At 37.2% G+C, this 11,834-nt stretch overlaps 1 protein-coding gene across 1 annotated transcript in view; it reads right to left on the bottom strand.

Moving 5' to 3' along the window:
- Positions 1-11,834, bottom strand: part of LOC107671381 (rho GTPase-activating protein 10-like) — a 76,101-nt gene that overhangs the window by 33,764 nt on the left and 30,503 nt on the right. The window contains exons 2-5 of the mRNA XM_016464298.1: positions 7,605-7,700; positions 7,312-7,373; positions 4,763-4,834; positions 4,506-4,607 (exon numbers count right to left, since the gene is read on the bottom strand). Of these exons, the coding sequence (XP_016319784.1) occupies positions 4,506-4,607; positions 4,763-4,834; positions 7,312-7,373; positions 7,605-7,700 (332 nt within the window). The remainder of the gene's footprint in view (positions 1-4,505; positions 4,608-4,762; positions 4,835-7,311; positions 7,374-7,604; positions 7,701-11,834) is intronic.

Below are 11,834 nucleotides of genomic sequence, written 5' to 3'. Positions count from 1 at the left end.
CTTTTTATCCATTTAACACATTCTTGCTGAATAAAAGTATTAATTTCTTAAAAAAAAGAAAAAAATTACCGACTTTTGAATAGTAGTGTATATTGTAACACAAAATTTCTATTTTGTATAAACTACAAACAAAAAATACACATTCTGAGACATGAACTGAAATGAATTGTGAATTTTATTAACATTAAATCGTCCTCCCCATTTTCACCTCAAAATTATGGGGAAGCTGTGCTGTGCCTGTGCCTCCCCAGACGAGCCGCCACTGTTCATAGGGATGTTTAGATAGCTATAGAAGAATTCACGTTCACGTTTTTTTTAAATATTTAACTTACAGATCTCAGTTTAAATGCTTCAGTTTGTTTTCTATTCTATTCATTTTGAATAAACACTGTTCTTTTTAACTTTTTATTTATCAAAGAATCCTGAAAAAATATCACAGGTCCCAAAAGAATATTAAGCAGCACAACTGTTTCCAACATTTATTATAAATCAGCATATTATAATGATTTGTGAAGGATCATATGACACTGAAGACTGGAGTAATGATGCTGAAAATACAGCTTTGCTTCATAGGAATATATTATATTTTAAAGTATATTAAAATAGAAAACCTTTATTTTAAATTGCAATAATATTTCACAATATTATTTTGTGAAATAATATTCAGTATTTTTATCTAATAGATACAGCCTTGATGAGCATAAGAAACTTCTTTAATAAACATTATTGATCCCAAACTTTTGAATGGCAGTGTGGCCGAAATGTTTGTTTTTGCTCAGGTGGCCGAAATGTCCGCCCAATAGAGAAAAGTTTTGCTCAGCAAGAAAAAAAATGTAGAGGGAACATTAGGTGTGCAAATACAGTTAAATACAGTATATCACATTGACATCTCTTGGCAACATTCCTTGGTGATCTCCATCATAAAATCTCACAGCTTTACAAAAAAATACTTGAATTTAAATTAAACATTTCAATGTGAGAATGAATTCCTAAAGCTGTTGTTCTGTGCGTGTTAAGCGTTTTGGTGCGTATGGAATACAGGAATAACTCAAATTTATGCAGCTGACATCCTGATAACCACAGTTTCTTGTAAACAAGAGAAATATATGCCAACAGTGTAACCCAAATGGTGTTTGTAACATTAGCTAGTTCCTAATATAACATTACTTGATGGAGATATAATCATCAGATTTTTATTTATTTTTTTGTTTATTATCATTAAGCTCATGTTTTTTTATTATCATTTAGCTCATGCATTAAACAGTGTGCCTTTTCTGGAGTGCACATGTAGAACAGGTGGGAGAGACTATTGTGGAGAGAGACAGCATAAACAAAACACTCATCCCTCAACGTATTTGGCTGCAGTGACATGTGAACATGGCCCATGATAACTTAAGTGTCTTATGAATTAGCGAATAACTGAGTAGTCCCTGGTGTTCTTCAACATTTCTAGGAATCATGCACACCAGTCTGACTCAAAATAGCCCAATGCTAAAACCACTGCCCTTGACCCAAACACACGTCATATGTGACCCTGGACCACAAAACCAGTCTTAAGTCGCTGGGGTATATTTGTAGCAATAGCCAAAAATACGTATGGGTCGAATTTATTGATTTTTCTTTTCTGCCAAAAATCAATAGGACATTAAGTAAAGATCATGTTCCATGAAGATATTTAGTCCTACTGTAAATATATCAAAACTTAATTTTTGATTAGTAATATGCATTGCTAAGAACTTCATTTGGACAACTTTAAAGGCGATTTTCTCAATATTTTATTTTTTTTGCACCCTCAGATTCCAGATATTCAAATAGTTGTATCTCGGCCAAATATTGTCCTATCCTAACAAATCATCCATCAATGGAAAGCTTATTTATTCAGCTTTCAGATGATGTATAAATCTCAATTTCGAAAAATGTACCCTTATGACTGGTTTTGTGGTCCAGGGTCACATATGGTCCGCAGTAAGAATGGCCCACCATAAAAATATCAACAGACTCTAGTGCTTTTTATGCTCAGTGTATACAACATACAGGCATGATGGGCATGCCATAAAAGGTTATGTTCCCCCCACATCACTGGATCAAGATTTAAGCAGGATAATACACTGCACTCTTTCACTTTCCCAGGCTTAGAGAGGACTTGGGTGAAATGTCTGGCTTTATAAATCTGGTAGAAATAACAACAGACTTTAATATACAATACAATAAACATTATTGTAAAGAATACGGCAAACCATTGACCTTAACGTATAAATCGTCAGATACAGAAGGAAATGACCATTTCTGAAAATAGTTTGCATTACTCATCCATCTTGTGTGTGGGAAGAATGAAATGTGAAGTACCTCCTGTAATTGTGGCTCTTTCTTCTTTGCTGACATGTTCAAAAGTTTCTCTAGTGAGCTGTAGTACTTCTCTGTTTCCTTCTCGTACCTCTTTCTCTCTGCCTGAAGATAGCATGAGAACATATGAAATGGAGGAACTTACTATTTTTAATACATGGAACGAGAAGCAAGTTTGGTTTCAATAAATGTACAGTTTTCCATCTGTTAAATGCAAACATCCTAAATGTGAGAGATGACGGGTAGAGCTATGCTTTTACCTTTGCTGAGCCAAGATGCTCTTTCCGAAACTTTTCTAAAGGCTTCATCAGTGTCTCTGTGATGTTTCTCATCTGTGGAAAGAAAATTCATTGGATATAGGACATTTGATAATTTAATGTATTTTTATCAAACATTACCAGTAACAGGATGATTTCCTTTAATCAAAACTTGCACAAACACATTCTGGGTTTTAACTGTAAATGCCAATAAAGGTGTCACCATTTCATCACCCGAGGCAAAACAGTTCATTTAGCCATCTGACATTTTGAAACAAGTATTCCCTAGAAATGAACAGACCAACACAGAAATGCAGGAAAAAATATTTTAATCCTTTTGCACTCAATTCTTGCAAATATTTTGCATTTACTACAAAAAAAGGGTAACACTTTATTTTGATAGTCCACTTTAGACATTCTACTAACAGTAACTTTGCAACTACATGTCAACTAGCAGTCATTAGAATATTAGTAGACTGTCTGCTTAACTTTGATGGGCCATGTACATACTGACTATACAAATTTTTGCAAGTATATGTCAACTTATTTGACTAACCCTAAACCTAACCTAATAAGTCTACTCTGAGAGTTAGTAGACAATTTTGTTGACATGTAGTTGCAAAGTTACTTATAGTTAATAGAATGTCTAAAGTGGACTATCAAAATAAAGTGTAACCAAAAAAAGTTTTGTATACCCCAAGAAACTTACAAAATCATTTATTATACACCAGTCTGACTCAAAACAGCCCACTGCTAAAACCACTGCCCTTGACCCAAACACACAAATCATTTATCATATATTATTTCCATCACCAGTTTTGCATTTGTCCACAACAGTTTTCTTGGGTTAACACAAAACATTTGTGAGAGATTGCTAAAGTTGTGTGAGTGAATGCAAAGTTTTAAAGGGAAATGCAAAAATTTTGTGAGCAAATGCAAACGCATTGAAATCCTTGCAGGGTCTTTGTACAATAGTATGAATGCAGATCTGCACAATTCGGTTATGTTGTTTTTGAAGTAAATGATTTTACTTTTGAAGTAAATGAACAAGCCTCTTGAAGTTCAGGAACATGTTTACACGTCATATGTGACCCTGGACCACAAAACCAGTCTTAAGTCGCTGGGGTATATTTGTAGCAATAGCCAAAAATACGTATGGGTCGAATTTATTGATTTTTCTTTTCTGCCAAAAATCAATAGGACATTAAGTAAAGATCATGTTCCATGAAGATATTTAGTCCTACTGTAAATAAATCAAAACTTAATATTTGATTAGTAATATGCATTGCTAAGAACTTCATTTGGACAACTTTAAAGGCGATTTTCTCAATATTTTATTTTTTTTGCACCCTCAGATTCCAGATATTCAAATAGTTGTATCTCGGCCAAATATTGTCCTATCCTAACAAATCATCCATCAATGGAAAGCTTATTTATTCAGCTTTCAGATGATGTATAAATCTCAATTTCGAAAAATGTACCCTTATGACTGGTTTTGTGGTCCAGGGTCACATATGGTCCGCAGTAAGAATGGCCCACCATAAAAATATCAACAGACTCTAGTGCTTTTTATGCTCAGTGTATACAACATACAGGCATGATGGGCATGCCATAAAAGGTTATGTTCCCCCCACATCACTGGATCAAGATTTAAGCAGGATAATACACTGCACTCTTTCACTTTCCCAGGCTTAGAGAGGACTTGGGTGAAATGTCTGGCTTTATAAATCTGGTAGAAATAACAACAGACTTTAATATACAATACAATAAACATTATTGTAAAGAATACGGCAAACCATTGACCTTAACGTATAAATCGTCAGATACAGAAGGAAATGACCATTTCTGAAAATAGTTTGCATTACTCATCCATCTTGTGTGTGGGAAGAATGAAATGTGAAGTACCTCCTGTAATTGTGGCTCTTTCTTCTTTGCTGACATGTTCAAAAGTTTCTCTAGTGAGCTGTAGTACTTCTCTGTTTCCTTCTCGTACCTCTTTCTCTCTGCCTGAAGATAGCATGAGAACATATGAAATGGAGGAACTTACTATTTTTAATACATGGAACGAGAAGCAAGTTTGGTTTCAATAAATGTACAGTTTTCCATCTGTTAAATGCAAACATCCTAAATGTGAGAGATGACGGGTAGAGCTATGCTTTTACCTTTGCTGAGCCAAGATGCTCTTTCCGAAACTTTTCTAAAGGCTTCATCAGTGTCTCTGTGATGTTTCTCATCTGTGGAAAGAAAATTCATTGGATATAGGACATTTGATAATTTAATGTATTTTTATCAAACATTACCAGTAACAGGATGATTTCCTTTAATCAAAACTTGCACAAACACATTCTGGGTTTTAACTGTAAATGCCAATAAAGGTGTCACCATTTCATCACCCGAGGCAAAACAGTTCATTTAGCCATCTGACATTTTGAAACAAGTATTCCCTAGAAATGAACAGACCAACACAGAAATGCAGGAAAAAATATTTTAATCCTTTTGCACTCAATTCTTGCAAATATTTTGCATTTACTACAAAAAAAGGGTAACACTTTATTTTGATAGTCCACTTTAGACATTCTACTAACAGTAACTTTGCAACTACATGTCAACTAGCAGTCATTAGAATATTAGTAGACTGTCTGCTTAACTTTGATGGGCCATGTACATACTGACTATACAAATTTTTGCAAGTATATGTCAACTTATTTGACTAACCCTAAACCTAACCTAATAAGTCTACTCTGAGAGTTAGTAGACAATTTTGTTGACATGTAGTTGCAAAGTTACTTATAGTTAATAGAATGTCTAAAGTGGACTATCAAAATAAAGTGTAACCAAAAAAAGTTTTGTATACCCCAAGAAACTTACAAAATCATTTATTATACACCAGTCTGACTCAAAACAGCCCACTGCTAAAACCACTGCCCTTGACCCAAACACACAAATCATTTATCATATATTATTTCCATCACCAGTTTTGCATTTGTCCACAACAGTTTTCTTGGGTTAACACAAAACATTTGTGAGAGATTGCTAAAGTTGTGTGAGTGAATGCAAAGTTTTAAAGGGAAATGCAAAAATTTTGTGAGCAAATGCAAACGCATTGAAATCCTTGCAGGGTCTTTGTACAATAGTATGAATGCAGATCTGCACAATTCGGTTATGTTGTTTTTGAAGTAAATGATTTTACTTTTGAAGTAAATGAACAAGCCTCTTGAAGTTCAGGAACATGTTTCCAAATCTGCAGCAATAAACAACATTCTTTGAGAATTCAAAAGGAAGTAATCATTTTCTAAAGCCCATATTTTAACAAGAAGGCTTTCACAATGTTTATTATTATATAAAAACATATCTTTATAAATGAGGTAATGAAATAACAAAAGAAAGCCATTGCATGAGTGTTAGTACTCAGAATGAGCACCACTGCTCTATGATTACCCCGTCTTTCTGACCCTGTCAGGGCCTGTAGGCTCCACCTCTTCCACGCATGCCTTCAATGTGCCGAGGGGCCACAACATCATTGGCCTGCTGCAGTGTCATGAATGGGTGGGGCTCAAATCTGAGCTCAAAACAACTGTCGGCTGTTGCACTTTGAGTCATGGCCAGGTCCTTCGGCTCTCTAATGCTGCATACTAAATAAATACTAGCATGACCTACATGCAACATGAGCCCTTCCTACCTAGATGGCTAACCATGCATTAGACTAAAAAGTCCTCTCATACATTAAGAATGTACAAATCATGTGAAGGGATCTGTTACACTAATAGGTAAAACTGATTTTTAATGCCTTTTTTAAGGAATCAAACTATTTTTTTACACTGTAAAAGCAATTTGCAAACTACAGATAAACTACAGATGAACTACAGATAAAATGGCTATTAGTCTTTGAAATATAAAGGACTTAAATCAGGTGCTATTGGATGTTCAACCAGAGGGTTTGAAAGTACAGTTCCTAAACAACTCATTTAAGGTGACATGACTCAACATAAGCAGTCGTCTTGTGTAATCACAGAGTAATTGAGACAGAGGACACAAATAACTGATGGCAATGTAACTCACTTCCTGTGGCTGTGACTCAAACAGTGCTGAAGCATTCAGGGACGAACAGATGACTGATGTCACTTTATAAAGTATGTGTTGAACTCAATGTTAAGGCTGATTTTTGTGTTTGTGTTTTTCTCTGCATGCAAATGACCATGATTAAAAAAACACATATACTTTTCACTGGTATTGGTACCGAATACTGAAATTTTGGTACCGTGACAACACTACATATACATATACATATACATATACATATGCATATATATTAGGGATGCACCGATACCGATACTGGTATCTTGTTGCACAAGTTACTTAACGGTAGGGAGAGAGAGAGAGAGAGAGCAAGAGAGAGAGAGAGAGCGCGCGCGCAAATGATGTTTTGACATAATTTTTGTGTGAATTTGTCCATTTAAATACAATACTACAGTGAGAGAATAATATTTGCGCGCATTCTGAGGCGCGGGTTTGTGCGCTTTGGATGAACGCACGCACAAATCTTCTCAATGCGCGCGCGAGCTCACGTCCTCTGGCTGAGACTGGCTCTTAAATGTTTAAACCGGCTATTTATTTATTTGTTTGTTTGTTTATTTTTTTAAGCCAGCAAGGATTTGATTGAAATGTATAACAGAGTGTGTTTTCAATGCAAGTCTCAACTGGTTGTGCTCACCATCAGATCTCTTTGGTCTTCCAAGTTTCTAAGAAAGGAGGAGAATTCTTGCAATGATTCATCTGAAATGGCACACATGCAGACAATGAGCAAAGTTTATCTATGCACGACTATTTACATATTTCTCAGCATGTGAGCCACCCGTCTGAAACAAACAGATGAATCACTAACGGTTCATACGCACAAATCTCACCCACATCACACTAGTAGCCAAGTATTAAAATAAAGGCAAATGTATGCATGTGCGCAAATGAAAATATGCAAAAAATAAAAAATAAAATAAAAAAACTCACCAATGCACTTCTCATCGTCAGTTTTGGCATCGCCGATGTACTCAAATTTGAACTCACCCAGGCACTGAGCAAACTTCTTCTGGGCCAATGAAAGCTCTGCAAATCAGAGACAAATCAGAGAGTTAAAACTTTTAAATGAAAAAGCAAATGAGGAATTGCCTTATTTGTGGATGTTTCAGTGTTTCCATTATTTTCATTCAGAAAAGTGTGCCACAGTCACACATTAACCTAAACTGCCGTTCAAAGGTTTTGGGGTCAGTTTGTTTGTTTATTTATTAAATTAATAATTTTATTCAGCAAGGACACAATGATCAAAAGTGACGGCAAGAACACACAAAATATTTATTTTTTTATATAAATGCTTTTCTTTTTTTAAATCTATTCATTAATGGATACTAATATTTCCACAAAATATTAAGCAACATAACTGTTTTCAACTTTGATAATAATAAGAAATGTTAGCAGCAAATCAGCATATAAAATTATTTCTGAAGGATCAGTGAAGATTGGATTGGACTGTTGAAAATTCAGCCATTACAAGAATAATAACCTTTTAAAATATATCAAAACAGTTATTTTAAATTGTAAGAATATTACTGTATTTGTCATCAAATAAATGCAGCCTTGGTGAACCTAAGAGACTTCTTACAAAAACACAAAAAAAGTATCAACCCTAAACTTCTGAATGTTAATGTATGATAACCAAGCCGTGACGTGACCTTAAACATTGAAGACAAACACAATCCTTTTATTGTATCTTACTGGACATATTTGGAAGACACTGCCCTCTAATTCAGGAGCACAGAAAAGCATTCCCAAAGAAAAGCTTAACAATACCACCCATTCATAGATATGAGTTGGTCATGAAAGTTATGCTCTGCAAACATCCTGCAGGACTCTTATGTTGCCAAGATCATCCTGAAGGAGCAGGTGTTGCTAGTAGATATCACAAATTTCCCTTCAATCTGGAAAACCCAATGAAAAAAAGAGGTGGTACTTTGCGTGGAACATGAGGCTGGGAGTGGATTTTTGAATCAGAGGGAGCAGATTTCAGTCCGTGGATTCCCAAAGGATGATCCCAATATAAGTAAACTCTCACTGGGGTCCGTGGGACAGAGTGCTGGGATATTTTAGGATGAACAGTATGAGTGGTATCCAGCACTGCAGTGTCGTCAACATCGACAGCTGGGCCCGTCCGTGTGAAATGAGCTGGCACCAAATGACCTATCGCTTCTTCTCCTGCTTACTATGTCGGTTTCTAAATTTGCTTGCCACATTTGTCATAGATTTACAATCTTTTATCCTTGTAATCCAGTTGTAAAGTCATTCCAATTGATTCCATTCAATCATTCAGGCTTGTAACAGTCTGGGACATGAATAAAATGACCTGAATAAAAAGACTATTAAAGCTGACAGAATGATCAGAAATGATGTGGTTTACGCAAAAGGAGTATTCAAGATGTGTGGATTAGTCTAATACTGGTTGTGTATGACCTATATTTCATTTATGTCCACAAAGCTACCCATTAAGCTGCTTACTCCACCCTCTTGCCCAGTCCAAACTAAAAACACCTGGTCAACTCTTCTGTGCAGGTTGGAGACGGAGTGAATGTGGATTACTATACAACAAAGCTCAATCATGCGAGTCTGGCAGAGTGGACCTGCTGACTACATGACCCGGGACAGAGTGGACTAAGAATTAGGGATGCGCCGATCCGATATTCATATCGGGTATCGGCTCCGATAGTGCCATTTTTCTCGGATCGGGTATCGGTCAGAGAGAGCCGATCCAAATCCGAGATAATTTTTTTTTCTTCTTCGATTGTACCGAACCCTAGGTATCGGAATCGGTATCGGAGGCAAAAAAGGCGGATCGGAGCATCCCTACTAAGAATGACAAGAGATAAATGTGAACGATAAACACCGTGCTCTAGGGCAGGTCAGGACAGGACTAAGTCTCTAAATTTTTGACTCTAAACATGCATCTCTGTGTGACATTCAGTGTGTCTTGTAAGTAAGATACATTGATGGCTTAGTTTATTTGCTATATAAAACTTTGGGCCTGGATTTTGATTGTGGTCTGATAATTGGTGGCATCTGCTCGATGGATGGATGGATGGATGGATGGATAGTTAGATAAAAATTCAGCTCAGTGTGAGGTATGATCCTTGACAGAAAACCTTTACACAGCAGCCATCCACCCATCTGTAAAAATAACATCTGTCCTACGATATCTCTGATATCAGATTTACTGTGCACAGAGGAGGCTAAACAGCTAATTCTAGTGGGCGTTAGGAAGGGCAAATGGCAGCCAGTGGGCACTGAATTAAATCAACGCATTGTTTGTTGAGCTGCTGTTCTTTCAGCAAGACTCAAAATAGAAGTGACAGGAAACTGTATTCTTTCCTTTCTTCCGCATGTGTGTGAGATAGGCATCACTCTGTAAACATGAAGACGTGGCTGTAGAAGTTGCCACATGCTACAACATGCAATATGTGGTGAAATCCAAAACTGAATGTGCCAAGAAGAATGTAAGCAGGTCAGACTGTGGCTCAATGGAAATCAAAAATCTAAAAGTTATATAGTTATGTACATGTCAATATAAATTATAATTTTTATACAACTATACATATCAGGGCTTGCAAAAAAAAATAAAAATCCCTGGTAGCCCTTGGGGCAGGCACTTGTCAGATTTTGGATACAGTTTTTCACGAAAAAAAAAAAAAAGCTTGTAAAATGATAAACATCACATTTCACCCTTTAAACTAGGGATGCACCGAATGTTCGGCAACCAAAATTATTCGGCCGAAAATAGCAAAAAAAGCTCTTTCGGTGTTCGGCTGAATAAGTGAAAAGACCAAAAAAATCGTAGCGAACAATGATATGATGCGATCAAATAGCAACCAGCGAAGAGTGAGAGGCGCACTCTTTATAATGCAGCACACATGTCAGCAGTGTGGAAGAGGTTGGGGTGATTGTTGCTGGTTACTGTATGATGATTGAAATCCCGAAATGGCCTTAAACAATTAGTAAATAAACTGCAGAATGTTATGTTTTCTAATACACACGCGCATTGTTAACCAGGGTTCAAAGTCCAAAGCGCGAGGAAAATCTGCTATGTATTCTGACAGCGCTGCACGAACTCGCGCGCTATCTGCTTGTTAACCAGGGTTCAAAGTTCAAAGCGCGAGGAAAATCTGCGCTAAACAGTGTTACTTGTCAGTTGCTCAGTCACATTGTTATGAATTTTTACAAGGCATGTGACAATGCGATACATACGACATATTCGTAATGAGACTTGTTTATAAATCTGTTGTCAACAAAAAGAAGCATTGAGGTCTTCCTGTGCGTTTCTGCCAAAATAAAAGTTGAGGAAAAAGCAAGAACTCTATCACACCTTCGAGTGTTAACTAACCAAGCCAATTACAGTTGGCGTGCGTGTTTCGACATGCGCACCCCGCCCCGCAGCACGGGTATAAAAGGAGAGCGCGTGCAAACGCACATCAGCTTTTCGCTTCAGAGCCGAGCCTTCTAGCAAGACTGAATCTCCACGAGTGTCTACGAGACAGCCTCTGGCGTTGGTGTTACGTCGCGTCAGCGGGGGTTGCCATCCAGTGCTGCTTCTCTTCGGCGTGCTGCAGCTTCCCATTCTGCGGTCTCGCCGCGACCTCCCCTGGGCGCTTCAGCGCTCTCTCTAAAAGAGTGTTTTTCCAAAAAAAAAAAAAAAAAAAAGAGCAAATCTAAAAGAGCTCCACGAGCGACGTGCGTCTTTTTAAAGATGGCTTCCCGCTCGTGCGTTTCTGGATGTGGTCGTTTCCTGGCTTCATCTGATGGTCACGATCGCTGTATCTCGTGCTTGGGCTTTCAGCACGCTGAAGCAGCGCTCGTGGATGAGTCATGTTCTCATTGCGGGAACAAACTCGAAAAACCGTGTTCGGTATTCGGCCTTCGGCCCAGTGTTTAATTTTGTTCGGTTTCGGCTTCGGCCAAGATTTTCATTTCGGTGCATCCCTACTTTAAACCATTTTTAAGAAAAGAGATGAGTCAAACTTGTACTTCAGGGCTCGCAAAATCGCTAGCCCGACGTCCTGGGGCTATTGTGTTTTCGAGTCGGGCTACCAAAATTTATCACCACTCTGCCCGATGGGCTATCTTAAATACAGATCTCCCGCGGGTCCTTAAAAACTCCTAAAGTGAGTTGTATCAAACTTAAGGCCATAAAAAAAGGTT

The sequence above is a fragment of the Sinocyclocheilus anshuiensis genome, unplaced genomic scaffold, assembly GCF_001515605.1.
Source record: "Sinocyclocheilus anshuiensis isolate Anshui unplaced genomic scaffold, SAMN03320099.WGS_v1.1 scaffold145, whole genome shotgun sequence".
In the NCBI taxonomy this organism is placed as follows: Eukaryota; Metazoa; Chordata; class Actinopteri; order Cypriniformes; family Cyprinidae; genus Sinocyclocheilus; species Sinocyclocheilus anshuiensis.
The sequence above is the reverse complement of the archived record's forward strand: the minus strand, read 5'-3'. Positions and strand labels throughout refer to the sequence as shown.